This window comes from Podarcis erhardii (assembly GCF_964252035.2).
Source record: "Podarcis erhardii genome assembly, chromosome: 1".
Lineage (NCBI taxonomy): Eukaryota > Metazoa > Chordata > Lepidosauria > Squamata > Lacertidae > Podarcis > Podarcis erhardii.
Genome location: NC_138497.1, coordinates 91,720,632 through 91,745,420, shown reverse-complemented (window position 1 = coordinate 91,745,420; position 24,789 = coordinate 91,720,632). Strand labels below are relative to the sequence as shown.

Genomic DNA, 24,789 nt, shown 5'->3' with positions numbered 1-24,789 from the left:
TTAATGAACATTTGCATTCAAAATAGATAAAAAAAATATTTTTGCTCACTCTTTAACTGCTTCCTGATTGGCTTGTTTGGATCCAGCCACCTCTGGGGGAATGAAAAGATTACTTCATTAAGTGTTTTTCTAAAGTAACACAAAGCATTATTGCAACACGTCTCTTAACAAAACAAATGTACATAAGTATGTTTTTACCATATGTCACAATTTCTAGATACAAAACACACTTTTCCTTGATGACTAGTCCAAGGTGGGCTCTTCGGACCCGGTTCCAAGTCCTTAAATACATTTATAGACTTCTATTTAGAGTACTACACATTTTTAGTACACCCTGTAGCAGTGACGATTGTCCTCTAATTCTTAAATAAATCATTTTAAGTGCCAATCTGTCACATTACTATAAAAATTAGCAATTGAACTCAACACTAGAGGGAGCATAATGAGAAGCCTATAAGGTAAGATAATTCCAGATGCTGTAGCTAAGTTTAACACCTTGAATGAGATATCTCATTTATCCAATTATTAGTCCAAGAACTGTTTTTCAATTCTGAAATGAAACTACCTCTCCCCCACCCCACACCTGTTTTTGGATTAATAAAGTTAAGTAGTTTTATTTGGAAGGGGCTTTGGTTAGAAGCATTCACATGTTAACAGAGCAAAACCGGGCAGTTTCCAGGGAAGCTTTCAATATATTATGTCTCCAAGTATTAACATATATTGGCATATACAATTAAAGAAGGTGTCTATACTTTTTCTCAAAGAAGCAGACTTCACAAACACTCACTAATTCCTGAGTGGAGAGCTAGCAGGGGTTTGGAAAATGAGCTAAGATAAATGATGTCACAAGCATGAAAATAAAAATCAGTTGCCAGACTTCACCGATTAAAGATGTGCAGGCTGATATTAGAAAGAACAAAAGGCCACATGCATCCTGTTTAAAATAGCCATATTTTCTTTAGGAAACTAAGCTTGCCCAATTCTGTCTCTCTGAAACAGCCAGCATGAACACTGAGCCAAGGGGTGTGTTACCAACCATATGTGCAACATTCAAGAATTGCTTTCTAGGCCACTGATTTCTAGGCTCTGCAAGCTGGAAAAGATGCTTTATCATCACAAAGGATCTGTCATCTAAGCTAGTGCACAATCAGTATGACTCTATTCTTATAAGAACCAGTAAACAAAAGGACCACGTTGTTCTAACATGTCACCTGATGGTGCAACAGGAAAGAATGTATGATGTACTGTGAGTGTTCTTACAATCTGTGAGAATTTGAAGTAAATGCTACAACACAGTAAAAATATTACAACAGTAAAAAAGCTTTATGTTGTGGAAATGAACAGGAATAGAAACGTGGACGTGCCAACAATATTAAAGAAAACTGTTCCTGTTGAAAACCCTGCCTTATGTGGCATAATAATAACCAAGACTAAAACAAGATCAAATAAAGCTGGTTCCTACCAAATGCAATGCCAGCTTGCTGACAAGAATCAAACTAAGGGCAAGAAGCAGAGATGTAGTCTTCGCCACGGAAAAAAATTCCACTTAACACACAGAGATTGCCGATATTCTCAGCTCACTTACTCTCTTTGAAAAAAAGCTTGCCTAACAATCTGGATGGAATATATAGGATCAAAAATACGCATGCTGCATCCACAAATAAGTGTTTAGTTGTTCAGCTTATGCCTTCTGAAGGATGTCCAGCAGCCTGGATGTAACAGAAATCAGGAATATGACTTTCCCACAATGCAGGCATTAGCATCTGGTGTTCTTGGGCAGCTGCCAAGGTCCCAGGATGTCTGGTACTGCTTAAAGCCGTCACAGCCAAGTAAGCCAAGCAAGAACCATCAACTGTAGAACGGGCACACCAGAATACACTTTGTCTAGGGCCCCTCAAATCTGGGATCAGCCCTGTTTTTCTATTCCCCTCATCACTACCAATTTCCAACTAAACCCTTTCTGAATTCAGTTGGCATTAACCTGCCTGGAACACTATATAGCTGCCACTTGAATGCTACCAATATCAGAGGACAATGAATGACCTGTTTCTATGAACTACTATTTGTCAGATGCTGATGCATGGATCTGAATTTCACTTCAATGCAACATTTTACTTAAGTTGTCTTGGTATACAATTTTTATTTTCTTCAGTGCAGTGAATAAATGAAGCCTACTTCTTTCACCATTCTCCTTGTAAGAAAAAAGGGCTTCATATAAGCTTATTTTAACATCTATTTTTTCCTCCTATCTAAAATGCTTTGTTTTAACTCTAGAAATTCCATGACACACATTGCCTTAACTTTAGCATGATTCTCCAAACTTCAGATCAGTTAAAGAGAAAAAATATATTCAAAACCAGGAAAATACAGCACACTTGCATATTTAGCATTCATTTACAAAATACTATCATCAAGTTTTCTTGCAACAGTAAACAATCAACCTTACTAAGACAACTGAAGAAGGGTAAATCTGCTTAGAGATCTACCAGTTTTAATCAGCCTTGATTTTTAATTTATGATTTTTATTAAATTTTCTGTTTTTAAATTTCAGATAAACATTTTGCATATTTAAATTATCAGTGGCTTCCTTTCTTCTCTTTCCCTGGTTCATTTTACTTACTTTATATGCCTGCATATTTTACAAAAACTATACCAGTTACAGATAGGTAGCCGTGTTGACTGGAAAGAGAAGCTGCTGAATTGCAACTTATTACCAAACTTAAAACCATGGAGAGACCTGGTCTGAACAAAGACATTGGATTCTTATCTCATTATACATGACAAAGCCATTTTTCACCTTCTCACCCCTTGCTTTTTCCTGTAAGACCTATTGCAGTCGTTAAGAGTCATCAACAGGCTCATCACAGCTATCTGCCAATCACCCATTCCCACCACCCTTCTGAGTAATACCCCTCCCCACCTTCTCACTATATAGAAGGGTCTGGTGACTTCTGTTTCAGTGTATCTGAAGAAGTGTGCATGCACACGAAAGCTCATACCTAGAACTAACTTAGTTGGTCTTTAAGGTGCTACTGGAAGGATTTTTTTTATTTTGTAAAAACTATACCAATCAGTTTTCCATTATTACATCTATCAAAACATATTTACACTGCTGAATTTATCTTAATGCTGCAAGTCTGCAAGTTGTGACTATTCTGCAGGTTGATAGCCTTGGTTTTTTTTAAAAAGGTCACTCTGATGTGGTCATTGAACCCTGGAAATTCTGTATGATACTATGAGCATATATCATCTAATATCACTAATCACTTTGCAAGTGATTAAATAAGATCTTGCATAAGCATTTTTAACTATTATAAATAGCTGAAACAAAACCAGACATTCAAAGTTCAACAACCAAGAACATATAAAACCATTCTAGAGAACCAGGAGACTAAAACTTAATTTAATGCCCGCCTTCAGATGATAAGTTAATAACATTCCCTAGCTACTAAACTACAATTAGTATTAGCATTACAATGGATTGTGATATCTGCAGAATATCTGGTACAGAACCAGGTAATGACTTGTATTTATACCCTAAGATCCAAACTTCTGCTGGTAAATATGATTGCTTTGCATGTCAGGAACTAGTCACAAATAAAAGTGACAGAAATAAAACCAAGTTAGGGATAATGAATGATTGCACTGATCATTTTCTCTCCAGTATATCCTTTCTAGAGCATGTAAGCAAATCTGCAACTTGTCATGTATTAATCAAAAGTTAGGGGTGGGAAGGAAAGACTATAGTTATAAGTGAATAAGTAGTAAGTGAAATGAATAGATTCTCTTCATCTTTTTCTGTAGCAGAGGTGTCAACATTTTGGGTGAAATCCAATGTCATGACAATGAATGTGATAGGGCTTCCTCTTCTGTACCATCCAGCCCCCATGACTCTTCCAATCCACAACAGAGGATTTTTCAACCCCATAAATGGGGGGGGGGGTCATGGGGGGCTGTAAGGGAGAAGGAAAGGTAAGTTCCATTTGCAGAATCAAAACTCTGCTGCTCAAGTGGGATGCCACACCTAGTTATCCCTTGTAAGGTCCAACAGACTTTATCAGGTTTTTCAGGCTCTCCAAAAAATTACTGAATCATTTTTAAGTAAGTAAGTGCTTAGTTCTGCAACAGAGCTCTCCTACAAATGACTCTGCAACATCAGCCTCTCCCTCAGCAAACTAAACTTAGTGCAAGCGTCTAGAAGTGTAGAACTTGCAGTCTCAAACTTGGAGAGGAATTTGTTTAGAAAACAGACACAGCTTACCGGGTTATCAGTAGAATCATCAGCCAATTGTAAACCAAAATAGTCTCTTTCAGTCAGATCAAGATGCTTGAAAACTATATTCAGCAGAACTTGTCCCTGATCATGTTTCTGTAGGAAGAAAATAGCAAATGAAAATGTTTTCAAAATGATTCAACCACCACCAAAGCAGGTTACTTTGTCTCTAATCGCTACCCATCCTGGAAAAATTGAGAGGGAAACTGGGTCCCTGAGAAAACCTTAAGACTTTTAAACCAGAAAGTTTTATTGTCTTTAACCTGAAAATCTGCATTTCAACTTTGACTTCTTCCCACTTTCAAGCCAGTATACTCAAGTAGTTGAGAAAGTTAGACTAGGACCTGAAAGATAAGAGTTCAAATTCCTGCCATCCATGATGCTCACTGGATAACCTTGTGTCAGTCATTCTCTCTGCCTAACAAGACTGTTGCAAGAACAAGATGCTGGGGGTGGGGTGTAATACCACACTGAGATCATTGTGGGAAAGGTGGGATATGAATTATTATTACTATCATCATTAATAATTAAATTCAGTTTATATCCTGCCCTTCCTTCCAAATAACCCATACAGCAATTTCCTGTTGTTTAAGCTGAAACAAACCTTACCAGACTTCTACTCTGGTCCTTTGGAAGGTTTTATGATGTAAACAAGAGACCAGTTCCACTTTTCAACTGCATTGTCTCTTGGTTTATATTTTTGGACTACAATTTAGGAAGAGTGGCTTGGATATTCATTTTGAAAACTCACATTTACAGAAACCAAACCAGGTACATGACTATATATATGCCAGTTATGCATTTTTAATCCTAGTGTGAATCTTTCAGATCTTTGAATTTTGAAACACATTATGCTTCCATAGCACAGGCTTTACCTTGTCTTTTGTGGCTATAAAGCCAGTAAAGCAAGGAGCTGAGACTTTCAAAGTGATGCCAATTCTGAAAACAGTTCCCTGATATTTTATCAGTCACAGCATCTGAAAAGAACCTCTTAATTTACTTAAAGCTAAAGGACCAGATTGACATACAATTTCTCTTGTCAGCTACTCACGGCCCAAGAATACAAACTGTCTGATAAAAACAAAAGAGCATGCATATTTCAAAATATTTATTTTAAACATGTCTTCATTTGCAAAGTATAACTGAATGTGACAGCCAAGTTTGGCTTGCTCAAAAGATGACATGTTCCTATATGTCTCAAATTCAGATGACTTGTCTACTGCCACCATATTACAATGCAGCCTTGTGGCCATAAAAATGCTAAGCAAGTCTGCCCCTGCCTAAAATACTTTCGTCATGTTTCTACCTCCGAAACCACATAGGTTTGCTTCCTAACCACTCCTTTGTTTCTTTCACGCATTCCAGACTATGTGCTTCCTTTCACGCTACCTTGCATGCTTTGGCCTGTTGGCCAAGTTACTTATGCAGAACTTCCTTTCTGTGCACAATAAATGCCGAGGACCAAAAAAGTTGAGAAAGATTTGACACGGAAAAGCTATTTCACAATACATTTTCCCTTTGTAAATTTTAGGGGTCTGAACAGTGCCCTAAGTAGTCTTTTGGCATTTTGTTTTTCCACAAATCTCTGTGTTAATGCATTTCTATAGCTTGCTCATTACAAAAAGATGCATTATTTGGACACGTGTTTTGATAAAGCTCCTAAGTTTTAACTGTAAAACCCATCATTGGTCTAAATCAGTCATAAGCTGCCTCCATTCAGCAAAGATCAAGGTCATCTCTGTAGGTTTATTACTGACAGACCGGTTAAATTATTGGCTACTGCTGAAATATTCATAAAGCTCAAACTTATTTGCAAAGCAACCTTAAAATATATGTGTATCCAGCACTCAGTGGGCAGGGAGAATAGTGCCTCCATTTGACTTTTAACACAAGGAGCATTAATAAAATTGTTAAATATGGAGTTATTTGTAGTTATATGCTTTGGTTTTGAATACATGAAATAAGGTTACAATAATCAGAATAAACCATTACGGCAGCAATCATATGTGCACTTCCCTGAGAGTAAGTCCTGTTGAACACTGTGGGACTTCTGAGAAAATCTGCATAGAACTGTACTGCAAATGTCTTTTGTAAAAGATGCTTTGGGACAATGTCCAAAGGAGTGCATTTTAACACACCTCTGGCTTTTAACACTTGAGATGAATTAAGACCCACCTTATTTCTGTAACTGTAAGTTGCTTTAAACTCTTTTTAATAATAAATAATAATTTCTAAATTGTATGAATGCACTAATATAAAATATATAACATTCAAATTTATTCTTATTCTAGCTTAATATTGACCTTTATTTGGGTCTCATCATATTTATTTAAGTAAGGAATCATTTTCAGGGTATAACAAGAGGAAAAACATTTTTAGCTATATTATTTGTTGTAAAGGTTCCTACTAAAATACGGTGTTCTGCAAAGTCTTTAAAACACTATATACATGTATGTACCTAGTGCCAGCACTCATGCAAGGTGAATTTCCCATATCCTCCTCAGGCCATTCCCTGCTGAGAAGCCTCTTCAAAAAAACAAAACAAAAACAGGAGGCCCTTAGGAAAGGACTCTGAATTAATGATCATGTTAATGTAAGTAAATGGATGGCTAATGTATACTATTGATTAACTAAATATGCAAAATCAAGAGCATGTTTTCTAAAGCTTAGGACTCTACTATGAGGCAATTCTAAATGAGATACAACATGTTTCCTAAAATATTATACTTACGTTAACTCTAAATGCTTGTACAGTATTGTCCAGAAGAAGAATATTGCAGACCACCTCTGTATGCTGTCTGTCTCGTGCCAGCTCAGATGCTCGTACATTGTAGGTTCTGCCAGCAGGCAATCGGAAACGTGCGGTCATTACTGTCCACACAACGTCTTAAGGGGGGAACAAAGATCATTAACACTTTAACCTTGATAATTCAGAAGTTGGGTTTAATAATAAAAGCTAATCCCAATTATTGTATCAAATATATTCTACTTAGTTTTACAGAATACATGTATTTTTCCTTTCAAGTTGAAACTAGCAAATTTCTGCCATCCTTGAGCACCAACTTTAACTTGACCCTTTCTTATTTAGGAAAGAACATTACAATATCATCTCACAGCCACCCATAATTATATATTCTAAAATTTATTTTTTTTAAGTCTAGAAAGTCTGCACTGTAAAATAGATCCAAACGTTCTGGAGGAAAATGCAGGCAAGAGCAAATAAAGCACAGATCATGGGGCAATCTCTGTAAAATCCTTAGTTGTCTTTGAGGGGCCAACTTCATGTATGTAGTGTAAAATCCAAGTACTGCTTCCATATGGTGATGGATCCATACTGTTGTTTTAAGCAAATCTCACACCACCCATCTACTATGAAAAAATCATGGCAGCAGTGCACCTTTGAAAAAGCTGCTAGCAATGCCATGGAGATTTTATGAAATGTGTTACGACAACCATACACAGCCATACGACAAGAGGTTCAGATGGCAATCATCTCACTCTAATCTGTATGTGCTCCTAAAATGTAAATTATCCTTTTAAATTTATTATATATTATGCAACATAATGGAAATGAGAATGAAGTTGTGTCCTAAACAGAATGAAAGCCACGCCACACTTCATGATTTCCCCACATTAGTTCACAGCAGTAAATTAATGTTTAAAGCAATCCTAAGTACCACCTCTCTCCTTTATTTAAGTTATAGCTTTGACATCTAATTCTGAAAGGTGGAATTTTAAGTAGCCACCTTTCCAGATACCAGGTTTTCAAGTACTATGTCCAATATGTATTTTGCAAACTTACTGGGCTCATTTCTTCTAACAACTGCTTTATAAAGGTTTATGAATAGTGTAGAAGACAGAAAACAAACTTAACATAATGAACATGGAAAGCTAACTCCTTTTAGTGCATGTAACATCAAACACAATCCAAGTACCCAAATGTAGAGTTTTACAGTGTTTCAACAGTAAACATCACTGAGTTTAAAAAAGCTTTCAGAAATGCAGGTTATAAAGTTATAACGCAAACAGTATAAATATAAATGTAAGCAAAGCTTGTCATGCCAAACTACAAATTAATCTTCAGAGTTAAACAAAATATAAAAGTCAATAGAGTAGATCAAAGGTTCTGCACTGGCTAAGTACATTTTTTGCTTTGCTGAAAGAACTCTTACTAGAGAAGAACCAGAATTGCCCCAGGAAGTTAAATAGAGATGAAGCTAAAAGTACATCTGTAGAACCAAAAATGGGTTTTATTCCCTGCTAGTTATAAACTGAGAATAAGGACAAGAGTACCACAGCACTAGTTCAATAAGCACAAGGAGTCTTCAAACTTTTGTTGCTCAAAGAGCAGCCGCCCCGCCCCCCCATCATAAGGGAACCATTTCTGAAAACCAAGAAAATCTGTGATGTGGCATGTGGATCTGTTGTTCAAAGAAGATAAAGAGATACATTGCAGGTACCAAAAGTACCGTATTTTTCACTCTATAAGACGCACCAGACCACAAGACGCGCCTAGTTTTTGGAGGAGGAAAACAAGGAAAAAAATATTCTGAATCTCAGAAGCCAGAACAGCAAGAGGGATCGCTACGCAGTGAAAGCAGCAATCCCTCTTGCTGTTCTGGCTTCTGGGATAGCTACGCAGCCTGCATTTGCTCCATAAGATGCACACACATTTCCCCTTACTTTTTAGGAGGGAAAAAGTGAGTCTTACAGAGCAAAAAATACGGTAGTTTTTTAGACCCATGCTTAAACTTAGATTAGCAAAGAGTAAAACATTTTTTAAAATTTCTATGTAGCCTTGGCATATTAATTAATTCCAAAAGGATTTGTTTAAAGCTATCCCTCCATTATAATTTCAGAAATACAATAGCTTCCTCCCTAGTTACTAAAAGTTCAGTTCTAACATGCTAAATTCAGCTCAAAACTACATAAATTAACTCATACTTACATTTTAAAATTAAGCTTTTTTTAGAACACACACACTCTCACACAAACACACATCTGTGAAGAAGCACCACTACTTGTTCTTAAATGAAAGTCAACACTCCGTAAGTTTACACTGATGCTTGTTGGCAGGGAACCACAAAGCTCAGGAAAGAGCCCCTTGGAAATTCAACAGAATTATTTTCCCTTCATGGACCTGCAAGAGAGCAGTTTAAAGGCAAAGAGCTGATTCTTTTTCCAGATCACAACACCCGAGTGATCACAAAGCCAGCAGGGGCAAAGTTTACTAGCTGGAGCTAGAACACTCTACACAAGCAATTTCTACCTGCCTAGAGTATGTATACAGTACAGAAAAGTAATGGGGGATTCTACCACATAATGCTGTATGCAGCAGACAGTTATGCCTTCAGTCCCTCCTATATTTAATTTTGTACTTAAGAAAATGCTCATTCTACTCAGTTTGCAATTGATTGATTTAATAGTTGTGTTTATTTGTTATTTTAATGTAATTTTTATGTTGTAGACTGCCCAGAGACAGTATACAAATGATGTGTGTGTGTGTATGTATATGAAAGCTAGCGTCCTAAGTGTATACAGTGGAAACTCAGGTTATATACACTTCAGGTTACATATGCTTCTGGTTACAGACTCCGCTACCCAGAAATATTACCTCAAGTTAAGAACTGTGCTTCAGGATGAGAACAAAAATTGCAAAGCAGCGGCGCGGCGGCAGCAGGAGGAGCCAATTAGCTAAAGTGGTGCTTCAGGTTAAGAACAGTTTCAGTTTCAGGTTAAGAACGGACCTCCGGAACAAATTAAGTTCTTAACCCGAGGTACCACTGTAGATACATGCAATGACCATCATGAACCTCGACCTGTGTGACACTCATTTGAATGTGTAGTGTCCAACTATACTATAACTTGTTCTTGTTTACAGGGTTCAAGGTTATGCAGCACGCAGGCTGTAGATCTGGATATACTGTGTCAAGATTCCATGAAGTATATTGTCAAAATAAATGCAACCAAGTAACAACTACTATCCAATATAGTGCAGTGAGTCTAGGCTTAAAAAAATAAGCCACATGAACAAATGTTTGAATGAAATTCTCTGTACTGATGGTGCAACAGACTTAAGCTGGGGCACATGTATCTTGCAATATGCTGCCAAAAGACCCATTTGTTGTTTTTTTTTTAAATAAAATATTTATTAGGGTTTTTTATAAAAGAAATACAAAGATAATAAACAGCATTGCTTTGTTTTAACAAAGTTTCATAACTTCTTTGGACTTCCTCACGTCTCCCGCTCCCACTTACATCGTTAATAAATTTTTTCAAGCAAATTATCATCTTATTTGCAAATTTATAACCACTCAATTCAATATAGTGTAACAATTCTCCAACAATTTTTTGTTTCTCTTAATCTCATTTATCGTCAATTTCCGATCCAATTTAGTGATGGCCAATTATTTATAACCAAGCATCCTTATTAACATTCCTCTAAATCACAATATTTTTGTAGATAAATCTTAAATTTCTTCCAATCTTCTTCAATCCTTTCTTCTCCCAGGTCTCGAATTCTGCCAGTCATCTCCGCCAGTTGCATATAGTCCATCAGCTGCATCTGCCATTCTTCCAGTGTGGGTAGATCTTGAGTTTTCCAGTTCTTAGCGATGAGTATCCTTGCTGCCGTTGTTGCATACGCCAAAAAGACCCATTTGGAGCTGCCAAAAGGCCCATTTGATTTGGAAGTAAGCATAATCCTAGTTGCTGCATTTTAGCTGCTGATCAGATCTCAGGGCAGTGGAAGCCGAGAGGGAGACACACTAGGAAGGTTATGAGTCACTGGTGTGCTTTCTAGGGATGCTGAAAAAAAGAAACTATGATGCACAAGAAATCTGTCTCTGTTGGGAATGAGCCAGCAAGCATTATTTTTAATTTTTAATTTGCTGCTGTGTTTGTTTTGGTGCTTCATTGTCTATAACTTGGTTTATTCTACATTTTCCCTCATCCTATTTTCTTGGTATATTTTGGATCCATTATTGATGATGAAGTCAGATATCTATGGAAGTTATTGTCAGCTCACTTTGCTTGCAGGAGTCTCCATGTGTATCATAACTGGCTGGTGTACATATTTTTATTTTATTTTTGTAATTTTTAGAAACCACACAACAGGTAGCCAAACAGATTGTGCTAAAGGCAGCACCAAGCTCCTGCTATTCATACTTTCCAAAGTGGTAGTGTAGAACTCAGTCTATGCACACTTGATCCATGTGGTCCATACACCCAGACCTTGTTGCTATGTAAACTGTTTACTGCATTATTTCTTATGAAGAGGTTCACACTTTCCCCTTGTGTATGCTACAGCATATTTATCCTTCAGAAATATAAAATACAAGCAGACAGGTTTGCATGTACAAGCAGAAGTATTGTGAATAAACTAAAATGTAGATGACGGATGACCATGTTCAAGTCCTTTGGTACCGCAGCATTATCTTTCTGCTTCTGCATACAAGGTTAGTCTTCTAGAATTACTAATTAAGAATGTTTGTTTTGACTTTCTTTGGCTGCCAAATTTACACGCCCTAAAGTACCCAAGGACTTCACACTGGGATTTCAAGGTTATTTCACAGCAAACTTAGTTTAATAGCTATTTCAATACTTCTTATATAAGTCACTGCTCTCATGGCACCATTTGGAATAAGTAAGACAGAAAATGATGAGGCAGAGGTATCATCATTTTATTCATTTTCAATTATGAATATATTGTGAGCAACAACAGAGATGTGCATCATCTGTGATACCTATCACAGCAGGAAACCCCCAAAAGCTAAGTTCTGTGGCATTAGCACAGCAGATAATGCTACAGGAAACAGGATGTCATTCATCCCCAAATAAGTATAAGCTGCTAGCACCCTGTACAATAACTATGAGCTATTTGCAGAATATTGTATACAGTAGTACCTCAGGTTAAGTACTTAATTCATTCCAGAGGTCCGTTCTTAACCTGAAACTGTTCTTAACCTGAAGCACCACTTTAGCTAATGAGGCCTCCTGCTGCCGCCGCGCCGCAGAAGCACGATTTCTTTTCTCATCCTGAAGCAAAGTTCTTAACCTGAAGCACTATTTCTGGGTTAGTCTGTAACCTGAAGCGTATGTAACCTGAAGTGTATGTAACCCGAGGAACCACTGTAGTACCTTACATACTTGCTAACAGAGAAGCATTTATAGTTGGAGAAGTCTCACCTTTGTATGTGCTCACCCTTTGTATGTTCACTAGTGGTTTACACTGGAGTCAGACAAATGTGGAATTTCAAGGGAAAATACCACCTCAAGGGGTTTTGGCTAGTCTGAGGTGAAGTGGGAGCTATACAAGGTGGTACAAATTGAAGCAAGGACCATGGTGCTTTGGTGACCCAAACATAAGAACAAAGCACTACAGACAAGCTTCTGCTGAAAGAAAATAAATGTCTCTAAGCTTAACACAATGATAGGGATGAATGTTGGAGGAAGGGAGAATAAACACTAGAGCTCTGTTGTGACCAACAGGTCAAGCTTCTAATAAGAGGGAATGATTTCACCCAGAAAGCGATTCCCTTTGAACTCCCCCAATAAAATCTAGAGCAACATTCCCTGAACCTATTTGCTTACAATTTGGCAGGTTTCTTACACAGGAAAACCCCTCCAGTCTGCAATTCTCAGACCAATGTCCACAGAACAGTAAGTAAGATAAGATTGGGGCGGGGGGAAAAGGTTCCTAAAACTGTAATGGCTGCCCCTCCAGAAAACCACTGCCATTAGCCTTCTGAAATCAGTCCAGAGGATTCACACCCTCAGAAGGTTGGTCTTGCCTGCAAATGTCATTCAATTCTATCGCAAAATAAAGTTAGAAATTTCCTTTTTTAAAAAGTTAAAACTTTAAACTTTGCCCAACACAAAAGTCCCTGAACATATTTGTTTATAATTTGCCAAGCCTTATTCACCCCAGAGGGGCTGGTGTGCCTGCAAATTTTATCTATTCCTGTCTGAAGAAAAAAAGCTACGGCCATAAGAAAATCAATAGTGAATAATCAAGGTAAAATGAAACAGACATCCTAACAAGCATGTTGGGGAGACACTGCCTGTTTTCAGAAGTGCGAAATCATGATCTGAACTGAAATTTATGGTCTGTGCACTCCCACAGTACTCACCCCTTCACTGCCATAAGTGATTCTGAGTTATACACACAGCAGCAACTTTCTTCTCTTCCCCACCCTCACCACTGGCTTTGTTTAACATGCAGCCTGATAAGAGTGTTTTAGAAAACTCAAAAGCTTCCTCACTATTTGTGACTTTTTGGTGGCCCTAAGAAAGGTATTGGCCTAATCCAGCTTTTGAATATATTTCTTATAATACAACATGGTTACATATGTTTTGTGTGTTACTAAAAGGGGTCTCTTTTACCTAAATGTTTTTGTGGCAATGTTATTAAATTTATATCCCTGCCTTCCTCCCAAAGGAAGGAACACCATATGTATTATGCAAGGTCTCTCTTCCCTACATCTCTCTATGAAATGAATATATTTCTTGCTATTACTGTACTTATAATGGCCAAAGATTATACTTATTTTTAAAAGAAAAGATGGACCAAAGCAGGTATTTATATATATATATATATATATGTGTGTGTGTGTGTGTGTATATTGTTAAAAGACACACAGCCTTCAAAGCTAATTGTTATTTTTTTCTGCTGTTTAGATGGAAGCCCAAATATGTGTATGCCTTCAACATGGGAGATGAAGGAAAGTCTGCAGCCAATAAAAAATGTGATGGGGAAGAGAAAGCAGCACACAGAAGAAACAGAAATAGAGAGGGAGGCAAATATTGCACATTTCTTCAGTATATATTATGGCAATCAAACTAAATATCCATAAGGATTCTGAAAAGTACAACTATAAGCAATATGTGTGAAATCCTAAAATTATATCCAAGTTTAAGAGTTATAAGAGCTTAATTTGCTCCTCTGTCAAAAGAAAGTGAACATAATCATAAGCTACTTCATAAGGGCTTAACATGCCCCAGAAAAGAAAAGGAAGGAAGGAAGGAAGGAAGGAAGGAAGGAAGGAAGGAAGGAAGGAAGGACTACATGAGGGACACGCAACATGAGGGACACGCAATTTCATATCCCATAAAAGTGCTACTTGGAAGATGAAAATTTCTTAGCTTCTTTTAAAAGTGTTTAATGCATGGATCTTAGCTGCCATGTTAAATGACCCATTTAAAAGCCAAGGACAGAAAAACAGCATTATGAGAAAAATGTATTTAAGCAAAGATAATATGCAAATAGGGATGCGGGTGGGTTAAACCACAGAGCCTAGGACTTGCCAATCAGAAGGTCGGTGGTTTGAATCCCTGCGATGGGGTGAGCTCCCGTTGCTCCATCCTAGCCCCTGCCAACCTACCAGTTCGAAAGCACGTCCAAGTGCAAGTAGATAAATAGGTACCGCTCCGGTGGGAAGGTAAACGGTGTTTCTGTGCGCTGCTCTGGTTCGCCAGAAGCGGCTTAGTCATGTTGACCACATGACCTGGAAGCTGTACGCCGGCTCCCTTGGCCAAAAAAGCGAGATGAGCGCCGCAACCCCAGAGTCGGCCACGCATGGACCTAATGGTCAGGGGTCCCTTTACCTTTTAATATGCAAATGTATGTAATAAGAAAACTAAAATAATAAGCAGAATAAGGTCACCATTTGCCTTGAGGCTATGGAACATGTTTAACAGAAATAAATATATTTGAATGCCTGCCTTTCAAAAAGTATAGATATATTACATGAGAGGATGACATATAACAATGAAGAAATTTCTATTCATGCAACTCTAAATGAAGATTATTTACTGTATTTTTGCTTAACACTTTCAAAATTCACCTTAAAAACACAAGCAGGCCTGTTGTGTTTAAAAATCTATTAATTTACTATTAATCACAGAGTTATTACATACTTAATACAATCCAGATTTTCAAGATTCTGAAGACTGCCAACATGTGGCAAGGCACAGAATTAATGCAACATGGCTCAAGGTTTCTCCTGAGGAGTAAAACTCAAGGCTAAAATGTGTGTGGTGCTGATCTAAGCTGCCATGCATGCAGCCAAGGGTCAGACTATTATTAAACTACTCTGTAAACATGGCTCTATAGCTATTTATATTTGCCAGCTTTGTATATGCTTTAGGATAACATTAATTTTGTCAACTATAACCTGTAAATCAAATCAAACAGAAAACAAAGTTAAGGACAGACATGCACATGTACAGAGATAGGATTAAATTCTCTTTTAAAAACAACACAAATTACTCCTCTGTTTTCTCATTTCTGCATTTCAGGTTTGAATAAATTTTGTCTTAGATTTCCCTGAACCAGAAACACAGATATTTCTGTAATAAGTTGCTGTTACTTTCAGCTGCTTGCTACAAGGACCTGCTACAACTAAAAGAACTAATTATCTCCTGTTATTTAATATGATTAGCCAATATTCAGATTGCAACTTAGCATTTCAGTTGATCAAAAAATGTTATCTAAGCTCTTTCCATTAACATCCCTTGAACATAATCATGATTTTGATTTTCTAGCAGTTTCCTCCCTATCTCTGCACTTCTAGAGAACAAGCATAACTCAGTACCTGGAAAGTAATGGGGAAAGTGCTAGGAGTACAAGAAAGCAAAAAGGGGGAGGCAATAAACAAGAAAATAAACCTACATCTTAGGTTCTGCTGCATGATGCTCTCAGTTAAGACATTTGATTGGGCATGTTCAAGTTTAGTGCAGTCTGCTTAAATAACGAGACACTGACTAGAATGCCAGTTCCAAGTTCTATTCTTCCAAAGTCTTCAAATTCAGTGATTTGAAGCCTCAGACATAAACCATGTTTTTATTTGCATACTTTAAGCTACAGATGTTTTGTTGTCATGAGTTCTTGAAACAGTGCTTCTGCTACCATTGTGCTTTATGCAGTTCATATTTCTATTTACCATGAACAAACAAAGCCTATTATTTCTGTAGATGTCAGGTTTTGCTGATCTTGTGATTTTAAAATTTTTGAACATTACATCTGTATACAGATTAGTCTCCCATTTTCCATTCATGTAACTAAATGAATATACATAGGGATCATGCCCGAACCTTGCAATGTACATTTCCCCCTATAATTCTATGATTTAGTGGTTAATATAATATTGATGGAGGCACATATTTTTGCTTCAGTTAAGAACCACTTCACACACGTGACATTATTTCTGACTATATTGCAATCATTACAAAATTCAAACTTCCTGTATTAACTGAAGATTCATTCATTCATTCAGTTTATTCATTCCATTTATACACCACCTTTCTGCCGAAGGCACTCAAGGTGGTTTACAATTTTAAAGATCAATGTACAGCTCCATTTCATTTGCTTTAATGGCATTAAATTGGGACAGGTACCTCCCACACGTAGCTGGGATTCCAACTGCCATCAGCCCCAGCCAGCATGGACAATGGTCAGGGATGATGTGAGTTGTAGTCAAGCAGTATCTGTGGAACACCACACTGGTTCCTGCTGTGTCAAGAGGATTAGACAAATTCATGGAGGATAAAACTATCAGAAGTTACTAGCCATGATTGATATATTCTACCTATACTGTCAGAGGCAATATGTTTCTAAATATTGGTTGCAAGGGGCCACAGGAGGGGAGAGTGCTGTTGAGAGCTTTCCACAGGCATCTGGTTGGACACCATAAGAAGTGGGTGCTGAGTTAGATGGGCCACTTGGCTGATCCAGCCAATTTTAGAATATTTTTCCAATTCTGCACACAAAGGTTATATCTTGAGACTGGTTTGCAAATGAAGTTTCCCATGCAATAGTCACTACCATATGGGAAACGGTTTCTTTGTAGTTTTAGTAAAGTAAAGGTAAAGGGACCCTTGACCATTAGGTCCAGTCGTGACCGACTCTGTGGTTGTGGGCTCATCTCGCTCTATAGGCCGAGGGAGCTGGCGTTTGTCCGCAGACAGGCTTCCAGGTCATGTGGCCAGCATGACTAAGCCGCTTCTGGCAAACCAGAGCAGCGCACGGAAACGCCGTCTACCTTCCCGCTGGAGCGGTACCTATTTATCTACTTGTACTTTGACGTGCTTTCAAACTGCTAGGTGGGCAGGAGCCAGGACCGAACAACGGGAGCTCACCTCGTCGCGGGGATTCGAACCGCCGACCTTCTGATCGGCAAGCCCTAGGCTCTGTGGTTTAACCCACAGCGCCACCCGCGTCCCCAGTAGTTTTAGTAGTTACCATTAAACATGCAGTAGAAGGTAAGGCCGTGAGAGCACTTAACCATATGATTCTCTCTACATAAGATTCCTGTTCTATGAAACTGTCAAAGAGTGATTTTTCTGTGTTAATCTACTCCTCAATTATTCCTGTCGAGCAATATAACATTGGGACACTATGGGATGTTGTGGTTAATGTTAAACTTGTGGGAATCCATATTCAAATCCCTGAACAGTATGAAACTCTGTAGGTGGCCTTGGGCAAGTCATTACCTCTCAGTCTAACCTATTTCACAGAGTTATGAGATGGAAAATCACCACCTGAGATCCTGGAGGAAGGCTGGGAATCTGAAAACAATATGCATGGTACATGACATATGCAAATCCTCCTTTCGGGCTTTCAAAATATTTGTGCACTTTCGGTTCTCACCTGTTATGCCAGTTATCATGCATAAAATTATGACCATGTTCAAAAACTTGAGAATTTTTTCATAGGTGGAGAAGAATTCAATTATACTGGTATTCTAGAATTTCAACTATAAAGACTTGAGTTCTCCCAATTTTTTAAATTACTGTTCATTTTCTTATTCCCATTAACATTAACAGAGATTATTGAAAGAACTCAACTGGGGAGAGAAAATTGAAGGTGTAAAGATCAAGCAAAAAAAGAGATTTAGCTGTTCCTAATCTAATCTGTTGTTATTATTACAAGGTTTCCCAATTATGTTAGTAAATATTTCCCAGGATGAATGGAGTTGTTTAAATTTGAATAATTAAATATCTGCATGTTACTAGATATTCTAAATCCCATGAATTATTGGGGGGGGGGGGACCAGGCCAATAGGCAATTGCTAAGAACCAAACAAAAGATAGTAAGATCACTTTTGTTTCAGCAGGGATAAGTGACAGATTTAGTATGAACTGTGAACTCTATATGATCTTGGAAACATACATCACAGCTTGTGCTTGATGTGCTTTCTAATACAAAGAGAAATCCAAAAAAAAACCCAAAAAAACATTTAAACTAGGACTTCAATAAACTTGAAAAGTTTATTTCATATGGTAGAAGTGAGTCCAAATTTGTATCTCAGGATTGCTAAACATGTTACTTGTGAAGGTATACAATGTCAGAATCCCTGTCAGGGGGAGAAGTGGGGAATGACTAAATAAATAAAGACTAAATAAATAAATAGGTTGAAAAGAAAGAATAAATTTAAGAAAATACCTAAGAACCTTTTATTGTGAAAAAACACATTTGTATAGTGATTTTGTGACCTGTGCAAACATTCAGACTGAAATGTTCCATTGAGAAAACCGTCCAACATGTACACACACAATTCTCTGTACAATTCCTTTGTACAAAGAAAAGAAAAAAGTTCTCTGTATATATCGCTCAACCTAAACAGAGACAAATGCCACCTAAATATCTTTAAAAAAAAAAAAATATCCTTAAGATTCATACATACAGCAGGATGTCTTTCCACATACACATCCATGTTCCTTTTGGGATATTTTTAATAGTATCATTATTCTGATGGATAAACTTGATGTTTCATGGTGTCTAGACTGTATGCAATCTGTATGCTGATGGACTGTGCATGTCTGTACAGGTGGAGAAAGTCTAATAAAAAGGTTAAACTGAAAGCTATCAGATACTGGTATTTGGTTAAAAAACAAAAACCAGCTATGATAGGCTGGTATACACATAGTACCTGAAAGTTGATCTAAACATTCATGGAGAAGAAATATGCATGTAATACTACTCTCCAGCAACAGCTCCATTTTGGAATAGTAGTGTCCCAAAGTTTTCATTTTAGGTCGCAACTCAGAAGTCAATGCTTGACTATGTTTCAAAAAGGGAGCCAAAACCGGAAATTTAATAGCTTTCTTGGCAATGGTTCCAAAGTGTCATTGGAGAGTCATTTGCTTCATTTCTACACTCATGCCAACAACCAGGAGCCCAAATAAATGTAGTTTTCAAGATGTCTGAATCCTTAACATGGACATCAGGTGCACTGTAAAACATTATTTCCTGGGATCCAAAAGTACTTTGTATTTGTCCCTTCTTTCGTGGCACCAAGACTGCTGTAGTGGCAACAATCAGAGACCATTTTGCCAAACCCAATTACCAATCAAGCCAAACAATTCCCTCATCATTGCTTTAAAATCAGGGGAAAGAAGCACGTGTTTGAAAGCTCCCCCCCATTAAATTCGCCTACAAGCAACAAACTACCATACCAAGGGCAGGAATTCGCACTTAGACATCTCCCCGTCACATAGAAGGGGGGGGGGGTTGTTTGGTTTGTTTCATTTTAATCTGGGGTAGAATCCAACTATCGGATTTCCACACATATCCTTAAGTCCTGGGATACTTTTTCTGATGCAAAAATTTGTTATTGTGCCCTAGATACTTGATCAAACACTATCACTTGAAAGCAGCAACAGTGATATAACTGGATATATCAGGTGAATTAGATATTTAGATGAAGTCACAGGCCTCTATACACATGTGTTAATTGATTCAATTGTTGTGATCAGAATAAAGCTCTTAATCCACTGGTGTCCAAATTTTTTTCAAAGAGGGCCAGATTTGATGAAGTGAATGGCTGTGAAGGCCAGCCAAAGGGCCAACCAAAGTTGTTGAGCTTTTTTTAAGATTGAAGTTAGAAGTTGTGGGGTTTTTTAAAGGATTTTACCCCCCAAAATAAACTTCCACAGGGGCTGGATTAGACAACCAGCGGGCCAGATTAGACCCCGAAACGGACTTTGGACATGCCTGTCTTAATCTCAGTCTAACTTGAAATTTCTCTAGTTCAGATGAAAGTGTTTGGATTACAGGCACTGTATTCTAATCTATCCCCTCTCTTTGCTTTCTTCTTCATCACACTCTATTAAGCTACAAGGAAGAAAACCTAAGCAGAAACGAATGTGTTGGAAACATTTGCCTTCTTGAAAATATACAGGCCATACAGAAAGACCTGTACATTTTCATCTGTATACCTGTGTTTTATTTTGAGTACTTGATTCTATGACAGAAACAGTATAAGCATATCCAATCACTCATTTTAAAAATGACCTCACAAAACCCTTGGTTATAAAGATGAACTTTGCAGTTTATATACCACATACTAAAAAGCAATAAATATTTTGAACTTGTTGTAATAGAAATTTCTTTTTGCAAATTTCTCTTACACTTCCCACCATATTTTAATCAAGCTATAGAAAATTCACCATACAAGCTGCTTTTGCCATTAACCTCTTCATGGCCATGGTCTACCTACTCTATTATGTAACACATTTCATATTTTTACTCTCTCCCCCTTCACAATAAAGTCAAAAACCATTATCTGTCATTGTAGTAATAATCACACTACAAAGGCACCTTGCAGCCATTTCCTTTTATAGAAGCAAATAAATTCAAACCCAAGAGAAAAGAGTCCTCTGAACAATGTGCCAAATTGTAATTATAATTCTTTCTGTAGTGAAGCATGGAAAAACATTACTTCTGGTTTTTTGAAAACTTACTTTAAGTTGAGAAACAGTGGGGAAAGCCTCTAATTTATCCCTTAATATCCTGCCAGCATTGATTGGATCTGATGTACATAAAATATCATCTGCATAAAGTCCAAGTAGGTCTTCCTATCTGTTAATGGTTACCCCCTTTCCAGCTAAAGTTTGGTACAGCCTTATTGCTATAGGTTCTAAAATTAAAGCAAATAAGAGAAGTGATAGTGGGCAACCTTGTTTTGCCCACATCCAAGAAGACATTTTGGTGAATCTATATTATTTATTCCAATAGTGGCAGATGCTATATCGTAAATTTTCCCTAATGATTTAGTAAATTTAGGGCCAAATCCATTTTAAAAATTTACTTTGATTCCACACAATCAAATGCTTTAAATATATCTAATGATTGGCATGCTAGTGAAGTGGTCTGTTTACTATAATAAGTTATGTTTAATAGCTTCCTAATTGGGTCTGTAATCTCACATCCTGGAACAAAACCAGCCTGATCCAGGTGAATATATTTTCCTTTTTTTATTCTGTTGACCACGATTGCTGTAAGAATTTTATAATCCAAATAAAATAAGGAAATTGGACAGTAAAATTCTACGTTTGAGGGGTTCCTTGTATTATCTGGGGATTGCTACTATTCTCAATTGTTTCCAGATTGGTGGTAATGGGCCCCCAGGTTAGAATATCTTTATATAATTAATCATATGTGGGGCCATCAGATCCTCAAATGTTTTATAGAATGCCTCTACTAGTTTTATTGATGCAAAAAGACTTATAGCAACTAGGTGAGTGAGCCAGTATTAATCTAAGAAAAATCAAGTGCATACTAGGATAAGCAATTGGTTGCTTTATGTTGGAACAGTTTTATTTGAACAGCAGACTTCCAATGAACTGATACTGATATTGCATTCATGAAAGAGGATCCAAAAATCTGTTGCTTAACACATTTTGAGGCATATGCACGATTTCCTCTAGTCCCAAAATGTATTTTTTAATATAATTGTTCTGTCTGCGCTGACTTTTTCATAAACTGCCATGTTAACTATAAATCAAAGACACTTCTTTTTAAATTAACAAGCTACAGGGAGAGTTTTAAGCTGTGAATTAATGCCTTGCTGGCCAATACATTACTTTTATGTGGGTTTTAACCACCTAACCCATAGTCAGAATAGACCCACAGAAATAAATGTCCTTAAAGTAGCCTTCCTCAGTCATCCAGATGTTCTTGACTGCAACTCCCATCAGCCCTAGCCAGCATGACAAATGATCAGGGGTGGCAGAAGCACATTATTTTGGGTATGGCTGATGTATGGTCTCAACCTGTTGGTCTCAACTTTATACCTGTAAGTCTCTAGGTGTGGAATAATTTGTATTTCAGTATTTCTTGGTCAGAATGGGCGTGGAAGGAGGAAAAAAGATGAACCCTGGGTGCAGCGGGTTGGGGCTAAATCTTGTACTTACTGTTCAAAGTGTGACACTTAGTGTAACAACTTCACATTGAGTACCAGCACCATTTTTTTCTAGGAAAAAAAGCACTAAACATAACAAATAGCCATATATTTGGCATTTTTTTCTGGATAGGGTAGCATTTCTGAAAGATTAGCTTATGAAATCCCAATAATATTTTTAAACTAATCTGAATTCAATAAAATGCACCAAGTTAAGATTTCTACACAAATCTATAAATACTTTTAAGACACACAAAAATACCAAAGCCAGAATTTAAGGCAAAATGGGTTGAATGCAAAAGATGGCTTGCATCACTGGAATTCTTACAGCTCCCTTTCTGCTGCCGGTCTCATGTCATTCCAGAGATTTTTAGGGTGCAGTGGAGCGGAAGGGGCAGGAAAGCCCTGTTGCACTAGCCCAACTATACCTGCACTTCTCTATAATCAACCCATTAGGAAGTACCCAAGAAAATAGTTCTGCAAAATGGAACTACACCCTTTCATCTCCCTGTGAGCCCTTCAAATCTGCTACAGAGGGCTTGGAGAAAACCTAGAGCAAATTTAGTGGGCATGCAGGAACAATAAGTTCTGTTGCACAGCCAGAAGTCTTTGCACTAACTTACTTTGTCAGATATCACCTATCAGGACTTGAAATATCAGTATTATATATTAACACTGTGCTTTGGATGGGAACCTTTGGGTTAATGGGTGGTTCCAAAATGAATAAATAAATTATACCTGCTGCAGTTTTACTTGAATATTTATTTTGCATAATATTTTAGTGGAATCAGCACTAGCAATGAATAAATGCATTGTGATGATTTCTATTTAGAATGCCATTCTTTCAAAGTGAAATCAGTGTGACTCATTTAAGAGAAGTGTACTTAGATGCTGATGTACACATATGGGTTAATAGTAGAAGTAAGAGCAAATTTCTAAAACAATTTTCAACTATCAAATACAGACGTGGAAATTTTATACTGTTTATATCAGCACTGCTCTTCCTAACAAGTACATATCCTGAATGTGCCAAAAGACACCTTTAGCATTCTATTCTTCTCTATCCAAAATTTATTATCCCCAGAAATCTTGCAGTAAGAGAAATGACAGATAGGGAGATATCCAATTGGTGTCCCTTTGCTTATAGAAGGCATCTAGGAACAGGAAAGGAGGCAATATCTGGCAATTCCTTCTCTTCCTGCAGTTCCCTGCCCCAACCTCCATCTGCTGAGCAGTTATCCAGAGCAGATGGGGGAGGGAAACTGCTGAAGGCTGTCACCCTCCCCATGCAACTTGTAGATCCTTTCTGCCAGCAGAGGGACACCAACTGGATATCTCCCATGTAAGTGAAGAATCACTAAGACTGTACATACTTCAAAACAGTACATGTAAACAATGGAACAAATCCGAAATGGACCAGTCTAGAAATAATAAAACACACTGTAAAATTTGGAAGAGAAGGTATTCCACAAGAATATTTAATTTTAACTGATTAGCTTGAAATTAGAAGACTTTAAGCTATAAAAAGAGCCAAACAATTAAAAATTACTAGCACAACCACTGTGCTTTCCCTCCACATGATAAATATTTATAAGTCTGACAGTGTTCCAGAGATGTGCATCCTCTTAAAAATCCATTGATTATTCACTGAAGAATGAATTGAAACAAAACTTCACTTGTGACTTGAGAGTACAACTAAACTTCTCGCTAGCAAGAAAGTTCACAGAAAATATTCCTAGAAATCACAATGTAACTGTAGACCTTGCTTCTTAAGCAAAGTATTTTAAAAATCAGCTACCAAATCCTACCTACTTATCACAGGGGAAAGTAGTAATTTTAACAAGTCACTGGTGTGCTAACACAATAAAGGTAAGTTACATCACAACATGTTTTCTATTGCTTTAGTGAGGGAGACAAGGCAGGTCAAATGGGGGGAAAAGGAAAAAAATAATGGACAAGAAGATGCTGTAGAGAACTTGGAAAGCTAAATGTAAAGAAGCAAAAAAAAGGCTTTCAAGAACGAGGAGATTGTGCCAAGAACTCCCAAGACTAGCAATCAACCCAAATAGTGAATAAAGCCACCCTTTCTATTTAATTTGGTGAGGGGAGGGGGAGATACAAAGATGTTGTGAACTCCTCTTCCCAGTACATATATACCTCATACACTGATAAAGCATCAACAGACCTGCCAACAACACCTGCACAAGTTACTGGCATACGGTCGAAAAGATTCAATTTGCTTTATTATTGCAGAGTCTGATCACCCTAAAATACCAACTTTTTACTGAGCTGTGTTTAAGAAAACATCCCACAGTGAATTCTGACACAGGACTC

At 37.3% G+C, this 24,789-nt stretch overlaps 1 protein-coding gene across 2 annotated transcripts in view; it reads right to left on the bottom strand.

Moving 5' to 3' along the window:
* The window catches only part of PTPN4 (protein tyrosine phosphatase non-receptor type 4), an 86,392-nt gene that overhangs the window by 51,653 nt on the left and 9,950 nt on the right, over positions 1-24,789 (bottom strand). For both annotated transcript variants that reach the window (XM_081852684.1, XM_081852683.1), the window contains exons 2-4: positions 7,005-7,159; positions 4,262-4,369; positions 50-92 (exon numbers count right to left, since the gene is read on the bottom strand). In XM_081852684.1, coding sequence (XP_081708810.1) covers positions 50-92; positions 4,262-4,369; positions 7,005-7,142 — 289 coding nt within the window. In that variant the 5' untranslated portion in view covers positions 7,143-7,159. The remainder of the gene's footprint in view (positions 1-49; positions 93-4,261; positions 4,370-7,004; positions 7,160-24,789) is intronic.